Raw genomic sequence first — 25,781 nt, 5'->3', positions numbered from 1 at the left:
CTGACTTGAACGCGTCCAGCCCCTCCAGAAGCTCTCTAACCTGGTCCTCCCCAACCTGAGGTCTGAAGGCGATCCCCTCGAGTCCGGCTTCTATCACAGCAGGGAAGTCCCGGTCCCTGCACAACCATGTTGCAGGTTCCTTCTCCCTAGATGCAGCACCTTGCACTTGTCTGTATTGAATTCCATTCTATTCTCATCTGTCCACCTCTGTAACCTGTCTAGATCTAGTTAGATTCTGTCCCTCCCCTCCAGTGTGCCCACTTCTCCCCACATCTTTGTGTCATCAGTGAATTTGGACATTCTCATCAGCAAATTTGGACAGCGTGCTTTCCACGCGCACCTCCAAGTCACTGATAAAGATGTTGAATAGCACAGGCCCGAGAATCGAGCCCTGGGGAACTCCACTGCCCACATCCCTCCAGGTCGAAAATGACACATCTAACACCACTCTCTGGGTTCCACCATCAAGCCAATTTGGCACCCATCTGACTGTGTAGGCATCAAAGCCACAGTCACCTAGTTTTTTTATGAGAATGGGGTGAAAAACAGTGTCAAATGACTTCTTGAAGTCCACCTCAACGACATCCACCTCAACACCTGCATCCAAGGACTTTGTGACCTGGTCATAAAAGGAAACAAAGTTAGTTAGGCAGGATCTGCCTGCAATCAACCCGTGTTGGTTGCCCCTGAGCATTACCTCCCATGCTAGGCCCCTGCAGATTTGTTACTTGGTAATTTTCTCAAAGGTCTTCCCAAGGACTGAGGTGAGACTAACTGACCTATAGTTGGCAGTTGGCAGGTAACAATATCTGAATGTCCAAAAGCTGAGAGGTGATATTAGGTTGATAAATCTAGAAGTGTTCTCATCAACACTGAAACCTTACCTAAGTTAAGACAGATGGTAAGGCACAGTGGTACCTTAGAGACTAATTATTGTAGTATCGACTCCCACTTTGGGAGCCAAGATTGACCATTTTACATTGGGGACCACAAACGTATTGGCCAATCTGCCCCAGTTTTGTCCTGAATTTAGAAGTATGCACAGTAGTCAAAGAACCTATTCACTATCTCTGCACCAGTGAAGAATGATCCGTGAATATTATGTGGCTGTACCTTTCAGCTAGGATTACAAAATAATGTATCCAGTCTGTCTAACCAGAGAGGGTAGCCAAGTGCAAGTCTCCCAGGCAGACAAAATGTAATACTGTCATATAGCTGGCTGATCAATATTGTTTATTATATGTGGCATTTCTACAAATTGAAATGAGAAGCCAGCCTTTGGCTGGTGCCTCTGACAGCATACAGAGGGTTAATCCCTTGTCATTTAGTTTACTAATGATTATATAGACTGCAGCATCAATGCTGTAGCCATTTATTTGCCATCGGGCAGGTGTTGCTGTTCCAGAAAGTAAATTTGGCATAAACTTTCACAGGTGACAGCCTGCTTTGTTATGTATAGGAATAAGTAAGGATAGTTTCTTTGCTCTCACATTCTCTTAGCCTTTTTCTTCCCTAACTGCATTCTCTTCTTGATATTCCTAAAGGTCATGTCTGGTTCTGGGGAATAAAATCCAAATGGCTCTCTTTTAGGGACCAAGTGATAGGGACACATCAGAAAAGGAAAAGACCAGAAAATATTAGATCATCCTCTAGATAAATAACTTAGATTTATATGAATTTCATTATGGAACCTGGGAACATAGGAGCATTTTAGGTTTGGTATCTCACTAAAAGTTTGAAATTCATACCAGGATCATCAAGAGCAAGCTCTACAAGTGGACCTGAACTAACGTAGGGTTTCCTGTTATGAAACTCACCATTTGTCAGAGTTTTAATGCAAAATCAGATTAAATCCAGCCAATTCTATTACATTTTTAGTGATTTGGGGTTCATTGGATTGCACAAATGACTAAGTTAAATATATCTCACTATGGCTGTTTTACACCTAGAAAGGAGCACAGTCACTATGCCGAGCAGCTACATGTCGTACTCCTGGCAAAATGCATACGTAATGCTCCCAGTGCATGGGAATTGATCAGAGTTTACACTTGATCTGAGCCTTCAAGAGGCCAAGAAGCAGATAAATGGATAAATCACCCAAGGACAAAATTACTCAGGAGAATATAATAGATTACCCATCCAATCCAATACATCTGCTTCTTCAACCAGATGCTTCAGCTACTTCATAGACATTAGGGGCTGGAAGGGACTTCGTGAAATCATCAAGTCCAGCCCCCCTTCCATAGGCAGGAAGTCTGGTGGGGTCAAATGATCCCAGCAAAACAGACATCCAAACACCTTTTGAATTAATCCAGAGTAGGTGCTTGCAACACCGGGGCGAGTCTATTTCATACCCTGGGCACTTGGACTGCAAAGAAATTTTTCCTTATGTCCAGTCTAAACCAGCCTTCCAGGAGTTTGTGGCTTTTAGACCATTTTATCCCTTGAGGGGCCCTGGTGAACAACTGTTCTCCCAGGTCCTAATGTACCCCCCTTATATAGTTATAGGCCTCCACCAAGTCCCCCCTGAGCCTTCTCTTCTCCAGGTTGAAGAGTCCCATGTCCCTCAGCCTTTCCTCATAAGGGTTGCTCTCTTGGCCTTTGATCATATGGGTAGCTCTCCTTTGAACTCTCTCAAGATTATCCACATCCCTCCTGAAATGGGGGGCCCAAAACTGGACACAGTACTCCAGCTGCAGCCTCACTAAGAACAAATAGAGCAGGAGCATGACATCCCTGGTCTCACTTGAGATGCATTGGTGGATGCAGCCAGTATTTGGTTTGCTTTCCAGCCACGACATTGCATTGTTGATTCATGTTCATCTTGTGGTCAATCAAGACCCTCAAGTCTCTTTCGGTCATGGTGCTAGCGAGCGAAGTGCTGCCAAGCCTATAAGTATGATGCTGGCTTTTCCTCTAAAGGTGGAACACCCTGCACTTCTCTACATTGAATGCCATCAGGTTTTGGTTGGCCCACCTTGCAAGAGTATCCTGTAGGTCAGCCTGTATCCCCAGCCTGTGTGACTCCCAGTGTGACCACTTTCCCCCATATTTTAGTGTTGTCTGAGAACTTTGCTAGTCCACACCTGAAGTCTGAATCCAAATTATTAATGAAGATGTTGAAGAGTATTATCCCCAAATTAATCTTCAAATTAAATCCAGCCATTTTTATTACATATTTGAGATTTGGGGTTCACTGGATTGCACAAATGCTCCTTTTTGAAAAGTAACATATTTGATTTTTTTTAAAGGTGACTTCCAGAAAGAGAGACCTAGACTGACTAGGCAAAAACAATCAGGCTTGGAGGTAGTTGTGGTAAAATGAACCCAAACTCCTAGGTGTAAAAGATTTTCCTTCCTTCCTTCCCCTCAGCCACCTAATACAGGGTAGAGAGAATGTACATAGTCTCAGAGAAGTCCCAAGTCCAGCACACCAAACAGAGTGCTGAGGGAAGCATAGAATTGCTGCAGGTGGGGGCGGGGGGAGCGTTCAGGAAAGCATAGAAGAGTCTCCTTCACTTTATCCTTCCAAAAAGGGGAGGTCACTGACATCACTGAGTTTTAGTAGTTAAGAGTTAAATGGTGTTGTTGGAGCTGGCCCCTGCGAGGCTAGCTTTTGACTAACGTGCCTCTTGGCTGAAGTAAAAGCTGCCCCCTCCACCCCAGATGCACTTGCTGCTCTGAAGAACCACCTTCATACATGATTAACCCTTCCCAGCAGCAACTCGCTAGTTGACAAAGGTATCTGTGGCCACGGTCCTGTGCAGCAGTCACCACTGGTGGTCACCAGTTCTCTTGTTAATGAATAGCTTGTACAGGGTGGTCCAGGCCAAGTGGTCTTGCTCTAGTGTTGCTGTCACTAGGCACCTCCTCCAAGTCATGTCAAGGGGGGCAGTGAAGACCTGGGCATGATGCGCTTTGACTGCCCACGTGTACAGTGCCTTCCCAGACAGAACCATGAAGTACAATCCCACCATGGTTCCTGTTGCGCCTGAGGAGGGACAGCAGGGTACCAGACCCACCACCCTCATCCCTGTCCCTATCTGGAGAAATAGGCAGCAGTGGGTGGATCTGTCTAGTCAGCTACTGTTGAGGAGGGCTCATCACATGGGAAGATGGTCCTCCAGAGCAGCAAGTGCATCTGTGGGGTGGGCAACTTTCACTTCAGCCAAGAGCTGGCCTCACAAAGGCCAGCTCCAACAACATCCTTTAACTTTGGTTTCTTGGTAAGGGTCATTTGAGTTTGGGCATTTCACTTTGCAACATCATGTGGACCATTTTGCCTTGTGCTGAGCCATCAACAGGGCACTCTGCAAAATGGAAAATGGACAGCTATTCCTAAAAGTATAACCCCGTGAAGGTTGCTGAGGGAAAGTGGGTTTCAGTCTCAGGTGATATGAATGTTTTTGTTACTGGCAGGTATCCAGGTTGTAGCCATATTGCTCTAGAAGCAAAAGGAATTAGAACTCATGGTAGAGGTGATATCTTTTATTAAACCAACTAGATTTTTGCAAAAACAAATTATTTAATTGCAAGCTTTCAGGCACAAGCACCCTTCATCAGGCATAGGAAAAAAGATTGTAAAAGTTATCTTAGGTAGAAATGAAAGTTCATATTTCATAGGAGAGTGAAAGGTGTGGTAAAATCATTTTACAATATTTTCTCCTATGCCCGATGAAGGGTGCTTGTTCTTGTGCCTGAAAGCTTGCAGTGTGTGTGTGTGTGTGTGTGTGTGTGTGTGTATTTATTTATTTCCCCCAAAAAATCTATTTGGTCTAATAAAAGATATCATCTGTACCAAGAGTTCTTATTCTTTTTGTTACTGACAAGGGTTTCGTGCTTGGCCCTTGGGAGGGCCACACACTTGCACTTTTACCTTTTTTTTCAATATTTTTATAATACAGGTCTAAAAAGTCTCCTTCCTTCCTTCCTTTTGAGAGTTTTGGTTCTTTTTCATACCTCTGCTGGAACAGGAAACTGTTTCTTTTCAGGCAGCCAGGCTGGGATTCAAAGGTTACTGATAACAGCTATTCCTGTCATTGTGTGTGTGTGCTACAGAGCAGTTCCGTGGGCGTCAGCAGGGTTTGGAATAATTGTCTCTACTAATTAACTGGTTATCAAACAAGAACATTTCATTATGGTACAATTACTAGCTGCTTTGCTGAGACACAGAGGTGTCAAGATTACAACTCCAACATATGCTTCTTACAGCTCTGATTTTTTTCATAATCACTAACCATATTTGCTTCCCCCCTCACCACCCACCCACTCCCTTAATGACTAATGAGTCCTCCTGCTTTGAATAAGAAAAAGAAATCAGCAGGCATGGCAGGTTATAACAGAAAACATGCAAAATATTTTGAGGATCTTTAAATCTGATAAATGACTTTGAAATTAAAATCCCCAGGAAGAAATGTGATTTAATTAGAAAGTAACATGGTTCTGTCAATATTTAAATTAAAATTTTAAAAGGTCATAAATGCTGCTTCAAAGCTCCATTTGCATAGCGGGTTTTGAAGTAGTTCTTGTAGGACCTGCTATTCACATTTAAGACCTGCATTTTGAAAATGAAAAGCGGTGTTTTAGCCACATGATTCCTACTAAAGTTAATGGGTCAATTCCTTGCCCAATTCAAATCAATGGGGGTTCTGCCACTGACATTAGTTGTGCCAGGATTTCACTCAGGAAGTTAGGCCTATGCTATGAAAGGTTACTGTTTCTAAACAAGGTTACAAACAACTGTGTTAACATTCATGATACTGACTGTTTATTATCCCAAACACAGCAGGTCACTTAGCATAGTTGTTTGTAGGTATCTTCAGAAGTGGTAACATTTTGCCTTGGAGTCAAACACAACTCTTTGGAAGCTACATTAAATAATTTTCTGCTGGAGGGTTTCCACCATAACTTTCCTTTAATTTATTCAGCCCTAATGGTTCTAGTAGAGTAGGCTTGACAGCAGCTTCCCAGCAACACTCACCAAGAAATCTCTCCTCCTCCCAGATGTAAGAAGTGAGCCACATAGCTGGTTTGTGCAACAGTCTTAGAGGAGGATTTTTCAGGCACAGGGAAAGGCTCTCTGAATAGAATGTTCTGTGACTACTGCAGTCTCACGGAGCTGTTTTTTCCCTTACTGCCTTATGTTTCCATAAGAGTTCGATGCACTTCAGTATCAATTAAATTTAACATTAAGAACATAGGATATCAATGGCAATTCCTTCTAAGATGCCACCTGCAGGAAGAGGATGATTAGCTGTCAAAAGTGCATCTTTTTCCAGGAAATTACTGTTTGGAGTGTTACCCCAGTATGTGTTTCAAAAAGTTCAGAAGCAGGAGCAATGGGTTGTCTAGAGGTTGGTTCCACATTTTGCCTCAAAGCAGATTTTCTGTTTAGGGATGGCAACCTTGAGGCTTTACTAAGTGGATGGTACCTTCTATATTGCAGCACATATTTGATGCCCAAGTGTTGCTTTGCAGTGTCAGCCTAGAATATGATCACAAATTTAGTTCAACAGCAGGAGACCATTAACCTGTAACAAAGCTCTCTTCTATTATTATTGCTCCTTAATATGAGGACTCTGTGCTCAATTACCATTTAATAGATTGCTGTATCAACCACAATACACAGGAACTTTCCAAAGACAGAGGAAGGCACAGTTCCTGCCTCTCATTGCTCATATTAAAAAAGACAAAGGCAGCTGAAGCATGGGGGAAAGGGGCATAACACACAAGCTGAGTGTCTGCTGTGATCATTGGCACATAATTTATTAGTTATTTGTTTGTTTGTTTTCTAAGTTAAACACCCTAAATTCATCTCCCCCTCATTCTTGGGATTACTGCATTGATGCATTTTTGTGTGTGCAGAAGACAATACTATCCATTGTAAGTGAATACATTCCAACTATCATTTGAGCTGTGAGTATTTTTATTGCATCGTACACAATACAAGTAAATCCTGCTCCAGGTATTTTGCCACTGCACAAGAAAAAAAATGAACATGTTTATAAGACATAATTTTCCAGACATGATCATTATTATACTGACTAGGTACATGAGAATGGATATTTTATTGTCATTCAGGCATCAGATTTAATGCTGAAGTATATCTGCTATAAATATAACTGGTCAAACCTTGAAATTCCTGTCTTGGAAAATGTTAGCAGTTTGAAATATGATTTCATTCTGAATCTGAATAAATACAATATTTTCAAAATTTCTAGTTAAACAGAATTTGGGAAATATTTTGTTTTGGAAATTAGTATTTTAAGAATTATATGTCACAATGTTATTTTTTTTTCATTACAACACACAGAAGAAATACATTCATTTAAGAGGAAAAAAGATTAGACAAATCAATTAGTCCTTAATAGTAGCTGCCCTTAAAGTCTTTAAAAATAAAATCAAATACAAATGTTTAAAAATGCCAACAATTATTTTATGACATATTATGGTATGTCGTTAGAAGAAGTGTATTATATTTTACCACCAGCAGGCAACCCCTGCACTGAAGCACCCTTGTGACCCAGCCAGCCAGGGCAGCATCTACACGTGTGCTACTACAGAATTTTTTGCAAGTTCTTACAAGTACTCTCCTGCTGCTGTAGTTTACTCCAGCCTAATAGGGGCACACTTGTAGATGCTGAGACATTTACTGCACAGCTAATTAGTCTACTGTGCAATAACCATCTTGCACAGATGTGCCCAATGAGTAGCAGCTCATTGGTGATGCTGGTAGCCCAAACAGAGGTATACAAGGGAATTCTTGTATTTCTTTGCTCCCTTGGGTATGCACGCATCAGAGTTCAACATTGAACTCTTGTTCAGTTACATGATTTGACTCTAATGTATGATTTGACTCTAATACATCTAAATACACTGCAGAAAATAACTGAAAATCCTCACTAGACTTCAGGATATTTATTGTAAAGCATCGAGTGTTTTGTTTTGTTTTTCTGAGCAGAGATAAATGTAAGCAAATCAGTTCTAATTGAAATTATTTGATTTGATTTGATGAGAGCTTGGGGTTTTGATGGTGTGGGGGAAGGGTTGGCAGGTATTTAAATTTCATTACTCTCCTTCTCCGTGTGAACTTCTCTTCACTTTAAAGTATTTTTTCTCAATTGATCATTTTAATCTGTTCTGATTTAAGAGCTTTCTGTTCCATCAGGGAATTATCCTACTTTATCCAGCTGGTTTTGGTGCCACTTTTCCAAGTTTGCTTTCTTGCTTACTTGTTTTTCAGTGTTTTACTTTAAACCCAGTTCCTGGAATTGTGAGATCATGAAAAATCTCAACTTGTATGTGGCAAGGAAAAGTTTATATCTCCCAACATTCCACAGGAAAACTTGAAAATGTGAATTCTAATGGCTTCAAAACTAGGAGACAAAACCCCCTGAAATTCAGGATTTAGTGTGTTACAAGTTTAAGCCAGTCACGTGATCTGGAGGTACTTGGTTCATGATATATTTACTTTTTAAAATACCAGGCTCAGATTGTGTTCTCATTCACATCAGATATATCAGTATGGAGGGATTTCACTGATTTCACATCTTAAGTGCAGAATCTGCTTCCTCCTAGATGCATTTTTTTCCATGAAAGGTTTTCCCATGTGTTTCACGGGATCAACCAAAATCTCATTCATTTACATTGTTGCAGCTTGAAAGCACTTATGACTAGGAATCAGAGTGTGCTTCTTTCTCTGAAACAGAAGCTCTCTGACTGGGCAGTGAGGGAATTTGGAATCCTGTTGGGATTATATTTTTTAGTAGAGTCACTCTATTAATAGAGCTGTTCCTTTCTGGCAAATACCAGGACCATAGAACTGTCTCAACTTTCATGTTACTTGAGAAAGAAGCTGTCTTTTCAACCCAGCTAGCTACACTCTCAGCTGTCAAGGTGCTGCATATATATCTAGGTAGACACAGGAAGGCTTCAAATCCAGATCCTAACTTCCCTGAAATATGAGGCCATCCAAGTGGGCAAATTTCTCTTCTTCCCAAATTTGGTAACATAGTTTAAGCTTTATCCCTACTTGTTGTAACAAAAAATGTGGCTGAGTGGAGGTGTGGATGGTATATACAGTGGGTAAAATGTAGCAAAGTAAAACAGCACCCTATTTTTCTTTATTAATTATTATTCATTGTTTGGTTCTTTCAGGCATATAAGAGGAAAACAGAAGCAGCGAAGAAGGAGTATCTAAAGGCTCTGGCAGCCTACAGGGCCAGTTTGGTTTCCAAGGTAACAGACAATGTGCTTTATACATGAGTCTCTGTGGATGTGGCAATGATAAATTAGTTGCAACTCATGGAAATCTCTTGGGAGGAGCAAGTTTATAAGAAATACACTGTAACCGTGCTATCAAAACTAATATCAATGTTAACTACCTTCTGTAGGAGCTAAATGAAATGATCCACAGCACAGCTTGAGCATACACAATGCAGCCAGTTTTTTTTCCTTAACACATTGAAATAAAATCTTGTTTATTCTGGCACATTGAAATGTTTGAAGGCCAGGCTTCTGTGATATTTCCTGCAGCTGGATTGCTTTTTTTTAACCACACTGACTGCAAAATTTCATATGCAAGTTTAGATAGGTTTCCATTTTATCTTGATACCTCCATGAAATCACAGTAAAACTAAATTGTCTGCACTATGTTATCAATGCTCAAATTATTTGCACTCTGCTTCCACTTAGTATCCCAGCAATATGCTGACATGATACCCAGGAACTGGCCATGTACAGGCATTTGTTTCTTCTGGGCGAATCACTGCTCTTCTGGTAAAAAAAAATTACAATAGTACAGATGTTCACTTAGTTTCTCCTGGGGGAAATATACCCCCTCCAGGAGAAAGATCTTCCAGGTATCAACCTGGAAGATCTGTGTTGCACAAGAAACTCTCTCATAAGAATGAATGAATGTACACTCCCTCCCAGTGTGATCTTGAGTGGGGAGTGGTCCGAGAGGGCGCTGGAGCTCTAGTCCCTTCCCAGACTAGTCCAGAAGGGCACTGGAGCAGCTTTCAAAGCTCTCTGCTTGCTCCCCAGACTGGGGAAAATTTGCTAGACATGAATGTCTGTTCAAGGCCAGTGGGTCAAATCCGCACCTGGTGTGAAGTGGTGTAACACCACCCATAGTTTTATACCAGCAGAAGATCTGGGCCAGTACTTCTATAAATCTTTGACAGTTAGGTCCCTTCCAAGTTCCCAACAGGGGTTTCGTATGTATTCCAAGAAAGAAATTTGTAGGCCTCTCCATAGATTATAGAAGAGCCCCCATGGAACTGTGCAGAATATAAATAACCCTTCCCATCCCAAGCCCAGGGTCCCCCATCTCAACTGTTAGTGTCTCCTGGAATCTAACATGGATGCTGCATCCTCCCAGACATACTTGTATAATTCCCCACTACCACTGATCAGGCACTCAATATTTGCCATCAATAGTAAGAGGAAGAAATATCCATCTGTTAGGATTCAGTTCCTGAGAGGGAAGAAGGAAGTCATCCACAAACCTTCTACTCATCCCTGTGGAGATATGTGTATTCTCCACTTTCCACTCCTGGCTTTTCACTGCCATTCACTGCCTGCCATTCACCATGCATCTTCATTGGCAGGTGCCATATCACCGGTGGGGAGTAGTACATCGCTGCCAGTGAGGAGGAGAGAAGGTGCCTGATGACTATGACTGCCCTCCAGCAGCTGCTTTCTTACATCTCAGAGTCCTTCTGCTAGCTCTTGAGCCAGGAAGGCCAGTGAGCACTGCAGAGGTGATACTTATGGCCCTCAGAAGGGGCTCAAAGCTCTATAAGTAGATTTACCTTATTCCAGAGCTGTGCCTTCTAGCTATCACATTCACTGAGCCATGAAGGAAACCTGGCTGAGCCCAGCAGGCACAGAAGTGTCACACTGATCTGGCTCCACCTACACCAGTGTAAATGTACAGTCACAGCAGTTGCTTATCAGTTTGTACTTTGAAGTCACACTGTTGTCAGTGAATGCAGAATTGGACAGTAAGGAGTACCTGACTAGGTGGAAGAAAAAACAAAGCCTTTCTGTTCATTGACAGACCCACCCCTCCCCCACTCTTTCCAGCAGCACTTCCTGCATCTGCCCCAAACAGATTCAAACTGAGTTCAGGTTGGGCTCAGGCCAGTATCTGCTTTTGTGTTTCTTAGCCCAGTTCAGAATAGATAGCCTGCTGGGTGGATCCCTCGTGGGCTTCACCACTGTCTTGATATGTCTTGTTTATATTTGTTCCTTTAGCAGAGAAGATCTCTGGTGACTCTTCTCTGTAGTCTGCAAAATGGGTCGCATTTCTCCTTACCTTTCTCCCATATCCCTCTTTCCTCAATCCTTCTAAATACCCAGCATTTCTTTGCTCACCACCTGGCATTCCACAGCCTTCCTCATCTTTTTGTCTCCATTCCCTGACCTCTCTTTTCCCATCTCATCTCCATTAGGCAGGAATTTGCCTCCTGATAACCTAGGTTCCTGCTATAGTTCATGCTCTGGGGATGATCTGACATGTTGTTGAGGGGAGTCTTGACCTGGTGTCTCTGTTCTAGCTCAGAAGTGCCCCAAAATTCCTGGCATCCCTTTGAGATATGGCACTGTAGGGGGCTATCTATCCAGACTAGGGCACAACTTGTGTTTGGCAGTCCAACATGTCACAAAGCACTAGGGCTGTGCAAAGCTTTGGTAGCTGATTCAGTTCAGAGGAGATTTGGCCCAATTTGGGGACTGAATATGTGAATCCGAAATGAATCGGAAGACCAATTAAAAGTTCTGAATCAATCTGAAGCATCTAAATCGATTCAGAAAAGATTTGGCCACTTTGGGGATAGGGCCATAGACTAAGCAGGCAGCTGACACAGCTGCCTCCAGCTGGTAAGTGTGTTGTGGTGGGTGGAGTGGGGAGGGAAGGGGTGTGGGGGAGGAAGGGATTGGGGCTGGGGCTGGGACAAGCTGCCCAGCTGGGGTAGGGGGGGCGTGTTACTTGGGGAGAGGGGTGTGGAATGTGGGTGCGGCAGCGCTGGGAGCGGGGGCTCTTCCCTGCTGCCGCTTGCCCAGCTGGGGTGGCGGGGGGCAGGATGCAGGCACAGCTCATTCCAGGCAGAAGGGGGCAAGTGGCAGCAGGGAAGAGCCCCCACTCCCAGCACTAACATGCCTGCATCCCACACTCCCCACACTGCCTGGAAAGTGGCAGCAGGGAAGAGCCCCCGCTTTCAGCACTGATGTGGGTGCAGCAGTTCTGGGAGAGGGGGCTATGTCCTGCTGCCACCCAGAGCATGCTGTGCCATTGTGCCCTGCCCCCCCATGGCTCCCTCTGCCAGGGCAGAGGCAGACACAGCTGGAGGAGCTGCAGAAGAATCCTCCATGGCTGTCTTGCCTGGCCACATCCCCTGCCTGGCCCAGCCTCCCAGCACTTTATAAAAAAAAGGAAAAAAACGACACACTCACCAGCTCTGGCAGTGGTGATTGGGTCCTCTGGGCACTCATAGCAGGGCCCCCCCCCATGCAGCGTGGGTCAGTGAGGGGCAGCAGGGATTGCCCTCACTGTTTGGCACCCATGCTGCAGCTGCCCCATGGTTCTTGGCAGGGCACTGCACACTGTCTGGGAGCTGGGGGGCTCCACCTCTCAGCCAGAGCCTGGCACTGCTCAGCCTCAGCCACCTCAGCCTGCCAAGCCACACTGTACTGTGACAGCAGGCTTGGCACAGTATAGTGCCAAGCAGGGAGAGTGATTTGCACTGCTCTGCGCTGCACAGGGGGACTGTGCCATGAGTGCCCAGAGGCCCCAATTGCTGCTTCTGGAGCCGGTGACTGTGGAGCTTTTTTTTTTTTTTAATGCTGGGACTAGACTGGGGCCAGCCAGGTGGAGGATGGGATTGGGCAGGACAGCCATGGGAACTTCTCCCGTGGCTCCCCCCACCCAGGGAGAGGCAGGCACCCAGGGAGAGGAAAGCCTGCAGCTGCCCAATTGTGCCTGTCTCTCCCTGGCCAATCAGAATCACTGAATCTCTCCGAATCAGCGCCGAATCTTCCAAAGAAGATTCAGCCAACTCTATTCAAGACAGTGATCTGAATCTCCAAATCAAATCATTGTCCTCTGAATATGCCAAATCCAAATCCTAATTGAATACTTCCCTTTTCACACAGCCCTACAAAGCACACCCAGGTGCCTTCCTTCTTCTCTTTTGATATGGTCCAGGCATTGCAGAGAATTCTGGGCACAGTTTGAGATGATGGCTGTTGAAGAACCTCAAAATGGGGGCACTAGTGCAGAAAATGAAACCCCAGCAATTGCCAGATCATTGGATAATACGGAATGTGGCAGCAACATAAATACATAGTACCACAGTCATTAGTACCTTACAAATATCACAGGTTCTCTTGTGCCCTGCTGTCCCACTGACAAGTGCTGGGTCAGGCAGGGAGTGTTACAGACAGGTACCACCAGGCTCATGTGGACCATCATTGTAGTGGGAATTGTCACTGAGCCTGCTGTTCTGACCTCCCAACTTCCTTTCTGTTTGTTCTTCCCTCCAATAGATGTATGAAGGGTTTGAATTTAGGGGTGTTTTCTCAGGGATAAGTCAGCAGTTTAGACTGACATAGGAATCTGCAGTGCATTCAAGGAAAGGCAAAATGTGCTGTTTCCCCAAGCCAGGTTCCAAGTCAGCTGTGACCAAGTCACATGGACTCCAAAGCGTCCCTAGAAGTGCATTGTGCCTTCTGATGTACTTTGAGCTGAGTGATGACCTAAGTCAAGTGCACAGTAGGGATTTAACAGACAAACTTTCTGTGACTCCGTGGGACATTCAGAATGTTGGCTAGGGACATGAGTTAAGAACATTTTTCTTTTTGCGCAATGGTGTGTGGCTCCTAGGTGCTACAATGATACAAAAAATTGATAATAATTAATAAGAACAAAGGACAAAAGACATTGTGGCAGTGGGGAGAGAAAAGGAACCAACTAACAGGTTCTAATCAAAAGGCAGAGGTTACGAGGACTACTTAGGGACAAGTGCCACCCAGCTGAGGAAGATAAGGGCAAAACTTGAAAGCAGGTTGGGAAAGGAGGAGCAGAAAACCTAGTGGGGAGAAACAAGAGATAAGGACTGATGGAAAAGTTGTCAGGTTTGGATAAACACCCAGGTTTTATTGCTGGAATTCCACCTTTATATTTATTTCCTTGCTAGTTCATTGCCAACAGGGACTGCCTGTCCTCACGGGGTGTTCATTTTCCTTCTCTGTACATCTCTACTTTTGCTGATATTCCAGAAGCAAAGGCAGATCCATGTGCCTATGGCCCTTGTAAGCTAATGTCACAAATGCCTGTCAGACAGCTCTATAGACATGACAGTTCAGATATATGGCCAGCTGACATTATTCAGCTACTGCACGTGGCTTCAGCCAATGAGATCCAAACACCCTAAGCATTTGTATCAACTTTTGCAAAGAAATGGGAAGCACAGAGACAAATCACCAATAAGTGTTTCCCTTTAATATCAATCAGCCAGGGAGAAGCCCAACTCACTTCAAAACTGCAGAAGGAGTATCTAAATTAAGAAGTACCAGCTTTCAATCTCCTTTCTCTCTCTCTCCCATTCTCCCCTCCACCCCCGCCATCCATATCACAAGACTATGTCTAGCACTGCACCCCCAGTGCTGCTAGGAAGGGTCAGTCTTGAGCACTCCCCACTCCTCCCCACCATGTATCATCAGCAGGGAAGCAGGAGCTGTGGTTTTAAACTTGGTGCTGTTTTTGTCTCCCCACTGCTGATTGGCTGGGGGGCCCCAGCAGCCCTGCTGCTTGCTGCTGACAGCAGGGAAACAAAAATGGTTTCTAAGTTTAAAACCATGGCTTTTGCTTCCTTGCTGATGAGGAGCAAGCAACAAGTGGGGCCCCTGATTGGCAGGGGACCCTAAGCCTGGGCCCCACTAGGCCATGCATTAATCCGCCTATGCTTGTACACACCAAACCAAATAAATTGGCCAGTATATGGCAGTGGAACTACGTTTAGCAATCTCCTCTTCCCTCAAAAAGGGTGTCACCACAGAAAATATTATCTTTCTTTTGAGAACTGATATTAGCAAAGCCCTGGGAACCTATAAAACTTGTAAGGGTCTAACAGCCACTTGCATGACGCTGTGTCAAACTGAGACTTCAGTGATGCCAACTGCTAGTTGTGCAGTTCAATCTTTAATTTTACAAATAAACCCATATCACTTGAAATTGGATTTAATTACAGCTGAAGTAAACATGTGCTTCATGCTGTGGACTGAGTACTGAGGAGCCTTGCCTAATTCAGCCACACTTTAAAGATTAAGAGCTGTGGCAAAAAGGTCAAAAAGGAAGTAATCTAAACCCCTTTCATTTGTTTTAAGTGTTTTAAAAGATTCTTAACTACGCTGAATGTATTTAGTACTAGCTTGGCTGGATATTTTGATATTGGTATTCTGTTCATGCTACCTATAATGCAGTGCTGCAGCATCTCTGCATACAGCAAGGAAACAATAATCACTGTTGTGAGGTTATTTTATTTTTCAAGAGAGAGTTTCAATGGGTGACTTTCATATTTAAATAAACTAGGATATGAGAGCATTTATAGGCAACGAGATTTCCTTTTGCAAGTGTCTGCCTCAGAAACCTGCATATTGTACTGACAAAAACTATTGGCAGTTAGATTCATAGATTCATAGATGTTAGGGTCAGAAGGGACCTCAATAGATCATCGAGTATACTCAGAACTTGCAGTGTTCTTGTGAGCATAGAGTACTACCAGGAGCATTGGCAGTGAGGACACATTTATTCCATTTTCTTACATTGCCAGGATGCAGGGAGCATTGGCAGAATGCTCCATATAGAATATACACAATGAATAGCTCCATCTTAACCTCCAGCTAGGGGAGAAGCTTTATTGGTATTTCAGATAATAACAAAATGTAAACTTGATCTTAGCTGTCTCCCCAACATAGCTGTTGCTAGTAATTCCCTACATGACCTTCTCTTTTCCACTCTGGTTTCTACTCTCCCAAAGATACAGTTCAAACTCATTTATACCCTCATCAGTACTAACAAGACCCATCCAACTGTGCTAGTCATCAGTAGTTTTTTTGAAACTTTGTGTACCTGATTCTAAGATGCTGAGCTGCATTCCTTCACTGAGTCCTAGTCACTCCTGCCCTGTTGCATGTTGATGTGAGATAAAATAGTCATTTTATCTCACACAAGACTACCAGACTTTTAAAACCATCCCTAGAATGTCTGCACTTCCTGAGTACATGCACACGTGCAGGTCTGTGTGCATGTGTTTATGGGTTTGATCATCGATCCTTTGGGGTTGATAGCAAAACTTCAATGTGTGGTGGAAAATCCTGCATGCATATTTTTGTGTGTGTACATGTATGTATAAGGGCTTTTTTCCTCCCAGCCCAACTTCTTCTCCTTGGTCCAACAGCAGAGTCCTAATCCTTGGCACCATCTGCACAGTAGCTTTCAATAGTAGGCAAGCCAGGTAAGAACAGCCAAAAAAGATGAAACAAACGTGAATGGACATAAGAAGTCTGATGTAGTTAAAAATTCTACCTAGCTTAAGAGTCCCTCTCTAAAACATGTCTAGAGAAACTCCAAGGGTCTTGCATTGAAATGATAATATGTAGTGAACTAACCAACTTAACAAATGAAGACACTTGATCACCAGCAGGGTTTGCTTAGAACAGAGTGCTTTCTGGGGTAAAGACAGAATTTGGAGGTGCTGCTTCATTTCTGTGTCTGAGGTATGAGGTGCCAGTGTTGTGGCTGTGCTACTTGAATCTGAGAAATACAGAAGCAGATATGAGAAGACAGTAGGGGAGAGATGGGTGCTTAGTCCCTTTGAGTACATTCTTCTTTAATGAACACCATCAGTCTTCTCACCTGGCACTCCGAATTCATCACTGATGGAACCACTGTGTATATGCAGAAATACTCACTGGAAATATCCCCAGAGTTTTATCCATCTCCAGTACAGAGTTTCTGTAGCCAGGCATAAAGCCTTGGGCAGCAGGAATGAGGGGAAAAAGATATGTCTCAGGAACAGGAAATGAATGTGGGAAAAGAAGGATGAAAAGAATGGAAAAGAATCACTGCTCTTCACAAGGGAACCAAATCTACTGCTGTTACTACTTTGATGCCTTTGCAGAGAGGTTTTGTGAAAATGTAAGAGGGGAGAAGAATTTTTTCTTATTGTCAGTCTCTCCAAAAAACAGTTCTTTGTACAGTAGTGCTGTTGGGAATAAAAATAAGAACAGGGAGTGTGCCCTCATTGCAGGAGGAAAAAGACCAGCCGTTCCATTATAGAGCCCTCAACATGAACAATCCTGGTTGCTTAAGCCTGAGAATATCCTGGTTATTCCTTTTTTCCAGAGTTGAGGATGTTATTGTATTGTGCATTATAAAACCCTATCAGGATTCTGGGAATGCACAAGATTAAAGAAGCAAAATTTTACAATCTTATTTATTTTTTTTATTGGAAAAGAAAGTGATTCTAATCATACATTTCTCTGAGCTTAAAAACAAACTGCAGTCAAGCAGCAGTTTCTGAGTTGTTCAAAGCCTTAGTTGTGCTCCAGGCTGTGTTGAAGCCAGTATTGAGTTACTGGGCTGTATTTTTCCCTTCTTTGGAAACTGCTTTTACATAACAGGGCATAGGCAGTATACACACATAAGCTGACTAGGTCTACTGTTTTGACAGGAAAAGATGTTGCCTTTGCATCTTCATATGTACCCAACATGAGGAATAAAAAGTTACAACAAGGGGTATGAAACAGAAAAACAAACTATTAGTGACCTGTTGAAAGCAGTGGGTAAGGATGCCAGTCTGTGCATGGAAAGGAGTAGGTTATATTGTGTGAGAAATAATGTAAAATGAAAGAAAAGGAATCTGGGAAATAAAAGGACTTCACTGGAACATTTCAGGGGTGAAGAGGAATATAGGGAGAGCAGTGCAGACTTTCCTTATTTAAATAATTGTATCTTTCCTTTCTCTGATAAGCATCATCTTCAGTGTGATTGAGAGGGTTGGGGATATGAGCAGAGGTGGATAACATGTTCATCATTTAAGGAACATTTTTTTTCATTTGACATTTCTTCCATTTTCTCACAGAGCTCTGCCGATCAGGGTGAGACGAAAAGTGCCCAAACCAATCAACCTTCCAAAATGATACCACCAAAACAGCCCATGTATACTATGCCACCCCAGGCCTCATCACCTTATCCTGGTTTAGGCTCATTCCTGTCCCCATCAGATCTTCAGAGTTACCGTGGACATCCTCATCCCAGCCTCTCCAGAACCCTTAATTCCAAACCCATGTTGCCTAGCATCAGTGCCTCGCCACCTCCTTCTTTCCAGATCAGTCCTCCTCTCCATCAGCAACTGTCTTTGCATCACCCACAGAGCTCCATCCTCAATCAATCACTCAACATGCAGCAGGTCCCACAGCAATCCATCTTGTCTCCTTCCATGGCACTACAGGTACAGCCCCCAATGAGCTCTTCACCTCCAGGGCAGCAGGTAAGTACTCTGGGTCCTGAGAACTGGTTTGAAAAGGAGCATAGTTTCAATACTAGATGTTCCATGCAGGGGTGACTGGTGCCTCCCACAGCTGGTGGGGGGGCACAATTTGTGGGTGAGCCCGGGGGTGGGCCAAAAGCCCCATATGACCAGAAGAGGCCAGCCTGGCAAACTGTGGACCACCATGCAGAGTCCTGCAGCTGGAATTTCTGGCCAGAAAATAGGTAAAGCTACCTCCATCCCCCAGGCAGGAGGGTGGGCCCAAACCTCAAATGCGGCTGCTGCAGGCACTGCAGGAGGAGCTGCGTCCTCTCCACCTGGCTCTACATGTCCACGGTCACTTCCAGTCTGGGGGTTGGCTTAGATACCCCTCGTAATGTGAGGCCCTAAGCTGCAGATTTCTTAGCTTGTGCCTAAATCCAGCACTGCCTATACTTCTATGCCAATCTCAGGGTGGGGAATGTGCCCCCCTGCCAGTCGCCTGTGGTTCCGTGTATCAGAACCTACACACTTGGTTTAAGTTTCTCTTGGTCCCCCTGGAGCCCGTTACCACCTATGATTTTCCAAGACATGACTGTGCTAATCTTGGTATTTGAGGCAACAACTCTGTGACCTATTGTAAATGGCTTTAGCCATGAAAAATTTCATATGAAGAGTTATTCCTTATTTAAAGGCTGCTTACTCTAAGATGCACAGACTGTTCTTTGCAATGCCCAGCCTCAGCCAGCTGGCCCACGTGCAGAGGAGTTGGTCATGGGTTTCAGACAAAGGGGTTCTCTTTCAAATTTGATAGGAAGGGAATTAAAATGGGAGGGGAAATGGGCTTTTTGATCAATGGAGTAAAGCACTTCCCATGCTCTGAAGAGGGAATTTCTTTATGGGCAGGGTGATCTACAGAACTTTTCCATCTCTAACTTCTTGAGTTCTCAGATTATGCCAGCATGAGATAAGTCAGGTGAACTATTCATAGTAAAGGACTTAGGCTATACATTTCACAGCTGAAATGCAATGAATTTGCCAAATATTCTGACTGCTTTAGTCACCCAATGGTTGAACAATTTTTTGCATCATATATTTGCTTAAATGGGTTTAATGAATACAGCTTTTCATCTATTAATTGATTCAGTCTGTTCATGCCCAGCCTTGCAGAAATGTAAACTGTTTACTTTAACATACAGAGCAGTGGGAAAAATACAATGTGAAAAAGATCAAAGTAGCAAATATATCCCTGAGCTATTAAAAGCTGCATTGAACACAGCTGTATCCTGAAACAGAAGCCAGAATCTGGAATACTTTAAGAGTCTGATAAAACAATAATATTGTCATGGCATGGTCATATCTAAATCAGAATGACTGCTGATATGACGTTTGCACTTACTCAAATCCAATAGTGTATATTATAGGAGATCACATCATGATTATTTAAAGTGGAGATATTAGTCAATGTTGGGGACAGATTGTTTGGAAGCTTAATTACAAATATTTTGTTAGCAAAAAAATAGCATACTAAAACACTTCATAATGAATGATTTGGAGAAAACTACATTCTCAGTCAATTAGGTGCCTGGATTCCACTGTTAATGTATGTTGCTAATTAGGTCACACATGCAAACAGTAGCATGATGCTTTGTCATATAATATGGTTTCCCACAGCCCCTGATAAATTGGAAGCAGTAACAGCTGATGGAGAGAATATTGCTTGTGTGGATTTTCTTTACCTTGTTACTGTACATTATGATGGGCTAATGCATTACCGCAAAGAGAGCTATACTTGAAGTGGAAAAAATGGCTTTGATTGCCAGAATGCTGAAGCAAAGGCTTTTGGTACTTTTAATATTCTATAGCCATTTACCAAGGCTCTTCTTTAAAAATAAGGGAGAGAAAGAGAGATGTGAAGCAGTTTGGCTGTATTGGGTACTTTGTGTTCTACATTCTACAACAGTTCAGCTACAGTCCTTATTCAGATATTAAGTACATATTAAGCATGTGCTTAAGTTCCATGGATTCTAGCAATACTATACAAATGCTTAAGAGCTCTGCTCTCCATTTGTTTTACAGCTCTCTGGATAGCATATTTGAACTTGTTTACAACAAATTTGTAATTCCTGTTTTCCTTCTCTTTTTTTTCTTGGTTCCTTTCCCCCACAGGACTTTTCACACATTCCACCTGAGTTTCAAAACAGTGTCAGACCTCGATCACCTGGTGCATCAAACCCCGCAGGAAATAGTGACTGGGAAAGTGATTACCCAAGCAGAGAGTGTGGAATTAACCACTGCAGGTCAGTAGACAAAATAGGGTGCTATTACCTTACTTAGGGAGCTATATGAACTGTAAACATCCACCAGGTTACAATTGAAGTAAAAGAATGGAAAATGATAAAGACATGAAAATACCATGTTCCAAAAAAATGCAATTGCTTATAACATTATCATGCCATACTTATTTAGTAAACTTCCAGGAATGTGAGCTGCCTTGTCTCCTGGACAATCACTAGAGCCTTAGAACTAAAAAGGATGATACAATTGAGGACTGACTCTATTTAACTTTAGCTGACTTTCATTCCTAAAATGTGGAAACAATTTCTAGTGCATTTTTCATCTCCTCTAAGCAAAGTTTTAAACAGGAATTTTTGATGTACAAACTCCAAAAGGGACAGATCCTTAGCTGGTGTGAACTGTTGGAGTACTAGTAGTTTGTACCTGCTGACAGTCTACCCAAACTGCTAATTAGGTAAAAGAAGCAGCAAAACTGTTCCTCCTGTGCAGGCTGTTGTCAGCCAGGCGGCATAAGCAGATGCTTTGAAAACAGTTTTTTTCCACACTGTATACATTTTTGTTTTCATTTGTCAAGTAAATGAACAATAATAGCAAGTGTGCTTCTAGAGCAGGACAGAGCAGCCATCTGTGTCCCTGCCTTGTGCACTGGAAACATGAGACATGTTAACACATGTTAGCAAGTTTTATCTATCTCCAGCAAGTGCAGGTCAACCAAAGGGGGCTGCTTACTGTAACCAGAGGATGGCTGGTTTGTAGGGGTATGTGAAGTGGGCCCTATTCAATTCGGCCCAAATTGGGGACAGTGATTTGATTCGTTGATTTGGATCGCTGTCCCTGATTCAATTCAACCGAATCCAAAACTGAAGACTTGATGCTGATTCAGAGAACACAGACACAGCTTAAAATTTTTTTTTTACATACCTTAAGGTACCCACACAGCTCATGAATGCTGCAATGCTGGGGCAGATGGAGTATCCCACAGGACCACAGAGGTCCTCCCCCACATGTTCAGCAGTGAACCCAGAAAGGGACCGGAAGTACTTCCAGTCCATTTCTGGGTCTGCTGGGGAGCGTGCTGGGGGCCCCCCTTTGCCCCCCCAGCTCGGCGATCAGCCATGGGGGAACCCCAGGTGCTGCCCTGCCAGACCCAGGAGACATGAATCGCTGAGCTGGGGGCATGGGGGGGCCCCCTAGCACACTCCCTGGCAGACCCAGAAGTGGACCAGAAGTGCTTCTTGTCCACTTCTGGGTCTGCTTCTGAGTGTGCTGGGGAGACCCCCATGCTTCTGTGGGACACTCCACGTACCCCAGCATTTCTGCATTCATGAGCTGCCAGCTACCTAGAGGTATGTTGAAAAAACATTTAAAGCTGTGTCTATGTCCAAATTGCCAAATCTTTCCGAATCTCTCCAAATTGATTCAGAGGGTTCCAATTCGATTTGGAGAGATTAAAGGGTCCTCTGATTCAATTAGGATTCAGAGATTCGGCCACTGAATCAGGCCGAATTTCTGCTGAATTGAATCAGGGACTGAAGCTTCACCCAGCCCTACTGGTTTGTAGCCCCATACCCTTCCGAAAACCAGATTTTACTTTTGCCTAGATAACTTCTGTGTTTTATAGGTATTCAGATTTCCAGGGCCTTACACAGAGATCTTTGACTTTAGTAGGAGCTGTGGTATCGCCATATTATTTATGCATATGATAAAGAACTACAGAAGAACTCAAGTTAACAGTAGTAGTAGTAATAGTAGGTCCCTTATCATTTCTGTTGTAGGGCTAATCACTAGAGGGCAGCATGTATTATATACACATGCAAAGGACATTACAGGTTTTTCTCATCTCTCAGGAGGAGACCCATAAATAATACAAGACTAGAGAGAGCTTTTTCCCATTACACCTTAAGAACTCTAATATTGACAACATGTCAATGAGAAGTTCAATTTGGTGACATTTGAACTCTAAGGGGAAAAGAAACTAAAGCTCTGGAAGGCTCTTTGTTCCCCAAATTGATAGTGTGTGGTGGTGGTAAAGCCACTCTTGCTACTGGTTAACCCACTCTTGCTACTGGTTAATCCACTGCTTTTGACAATAAAATGCAGTGGTGAGCAGTTTCCAAGCCATTATGGGTGCTTGTGCACGTAATCAGCATTTACTTGCTAAAAATGTTCCTGGTTTAATTTTCCTTTCTTAGTTTATGATGACTAATTCAGTAACGTGGACGTGATTTACCATGTAATGGTTTATTATGCTATAACTAGTAAAAAGAGCTGAACAATGCATGTCAGAACAATTTTACCTTCCTGCCCTTTCAGTACTACTGTACTGCCAGGTAGCATTTTAGGACAAGATTTGATATTTTGGTCGGTTTATTTTCTTGGGTTGTGCCAGGTTGCTTTTTTGCGAGGAATTTTTGGTGGCTTTGCTTGAAAGCCACAAGTTGTTGGGGGGTTTTTTGGCAGGGGGGAGTTCAATAAGCAGTGCTGCCCACCTCCCATGCAAAGCCTCCTGCATTTTTCTGGGCACTTGTTGCTTGTTGCATGGGGTGCTGCTGGTTAGGGCAGAAAATCTTTTCATGCAAAGGTCTGCAAAAGTGAGCCTGCCTGCCTCCCCTTCACAAGTCTGGATTGGCATTGTGAATCTGTACAGAAGGCCTCTCAAAGGGGCTGCCCCCCTGCCCAAACCTGGTCCTGAAACAGTTTTACCACCACCACCACCCCCGGCTTTTTCTGCACACTTGTTGCACCAGGTGCTGTGTGTGGGGGTACACTTAGGGCTATACAAGGGTACACAAAGGGTCTGAGCTGGAGAAATGCCTGCTCCATCTCAGGTGTATAGCTGATCTTGCCTGGGGATGCATCCTTAGTTAGTTCTGACAATGGCGCGGTCATGAGAACCTGGGTACCAGGCGCTGACAGTAGCTGGTGAGTCCCAAGAAGCGCATTTTTTTTTTTTTGTCCGTGGCCTTGGGTTACTCCTGTAGGGCTTGCACCTTATCTGCCAGTGGCTGAATTCACCCTCCTCCTGTGGAAACTCCTAAGTACTAGGTCTCTTTTTGCCCTAGGGCACATTTCCTTGGATTAGCCATTAGCCCCTCAGACTGTAGATCCTGGAGTATAACCTTATGGTGTCTTAGGTATTCCTCCCAGGACTGTGAATAAACTACCACATCATCTATGTAGGCCATCACATAGCCTTAGTGTGGAGCTAACACCTTACCCATCAGTCTTTGGATCATTGTGGCTGCCCCATGTAGCCCAAAGGGCACGCACATGAATTCATATAAACCCCAAGGGATGGCAAATGCAGTTTTCTCCCGGGAGTGTTCTTCCATAGGTATTTGCCAGTAACCTTTTGACAGATTGAGAGTGGATATGAAGCATGCTCCCCCCCGCCATTTTCTCCAGTAGATCCTCCAAGGCATAGGGTACACATCAAAGCAGGCCATATGATTAACACTGTGGAAATCAATGCAGAGGTGTATGGTCTGATTCTTTTTGGGGACCATGCCAGTAGGATTGAGCCATTCACTCCATGATTCCCTAATGACCCCATCGGCTAGCATCTGCTCTACCTCTGCCCAAGTTTTTGCGGGATCCTTTGCCGTCCTTCTTGGACCACCTGCTGTGCTAGTGGTGTCTGTATCTGTGCTCGATTAAGGTGGTCTTCCCTGGGCAAGTTGTGAACACCTCCAAGAAAGACATCATTAACTGCATTAACTGCCACTGCTGGAGTGCAGTTAACTGTTGTCCCTGCTGTATGGTCTCTGGATCACCTCTCTCAGCCACATCTGACCTAAACTCCTGCTGCTGTGGGCCTATGGCAATAAAGAGGGCTTCTCTATCGACCCATCTTTTCAGCAGATTTACCTGATAAATTTGACCAGTTTTCCACCTGCCTGGCTGCCATACCTCATAGTCTACCAGGCCAACTCTGTGGGTTATTTCATATGGTCCTTGCCACTGGGCCAGGAATTTAGATGTCTCATCTAGCAACAAAACCAACACCTGGTCACCTTTGTCAAACCACCTGTCACGTGCCCTGAGGTCATAACCGGCTGCCTATTGCTTTTGGGCCATTCATAGGTTTTCCTTGGCCATAGACCAGGCCACCTTCAATCTTTCCCTCAACTGTAAGACATGGGCCATCGTATTGCAGGCAGATCCTTATTGTCCTTCCCATCCCTCCTTAACCAAGTCAAACAACCCCCACAGGCAGTGACCGTACAGCAGCTCAAAGGGGGAAAATAGATTCATAGACATTATGGCTGGAAGGGACCTCAGAAGATCATAGAGTCCAGCCCCCTTTCCCAGGGACAGGAAGTCAGCTAGGGTCACAGGATCCCAGCAAGATAAACATCCAATTGACTCTTAAAGGAGTCCAGAGTAGGTGCTTGCACCATCTCTGGCAGCAGTCTATTCCAGGCCTTGGGGGGCTCGGACTGTAAAGAGGTTCTTCCTTATGTCCAGCGTGAAACAGTCTTGGAGAAGTTTGTGACCATTTGACCTTGTTATCCCGTGGGGCTCTCTGGTGAACAGGCATTCCCAGATCCTGATATACACTCCTTATATACTTATAGGCAGCCACCAGGTCCCCCCTGAGCCTGTGATTTTCCAGGCTGAAGAGTCCCATAGCTTTCAGCCTCTCATCATAAGGCCTGTTTTCCTAGAAGATGTGTTACTTGATTATCTTCCAGGTGCAATCCTTGACACACTCTACTCATTATATTTTTGGCAGTTCAGTCAAGTCTGCTCACCTTCCAGGAAGGGGGAACCTAGTTAAATGCTGAGACCTTGTTAAAGTAAGGATGGGAGGGAGTGAAGTGGGGGACGGAGGCCTGCTAAAAGCTGAAGCTTCATTAGGTCAGAGTTTTGCTGGTCCTTTAGCAAGACAGTGTCCATCTTGCTAGTGCATGCAGCAAAGTATTCTGCTTAAATATAAGCTGTTTGCCA

General features: G+C 43.8%; 1 protein-coding gene across 1 annotated transcript in view; it reads left to right on the top strand.

Moving 5' to 3' along the window:
• Positions 1-25,781, top strand: part of TOX2 (TOX high mobility group box family member 2) — a 105,268-nt gene that overhangs the window by 50,092 nt on the left and 29,395 nt on the right. Inside the window, exons 5-7 of the mRNA XM_019513114.1 lie at positions 9,157-9,237; positions 18,147-18,554; positions 20,703-20,833. Of these exons, the coding sequence (XP_019368659.1) occupies positions 9,157-9,237; positions 18,147-18,554; positions 20,703-20,833 (620 nt within the window). The remainder of the gene's footprint in view (positions 1-9,156; positions 9,238-18,146; positions 18,555-20,702; positions 20,834-25,781) is intronic.

The sequence above is a fragment of the Gavialis gangeticus genome, unplaced genomic scaffold (assembly GCF_001723915.1).
Source record: "Gavialis gangeticus isolate Ggan-Ray unplaced genomic scaffold, GavGan_comp1, whole genome shotgun sequence".
NCBI classification, from domain to species: Eukaryota; Metazoa; Chordata; order Crocodylia; family Gavialidae; genus Gavialis; species Gavialis gangeticus.
Note: the sequence above shows the minus strand (reverse complement) of the source record. Positions and strands in the feature narration are given on the sequence as shown.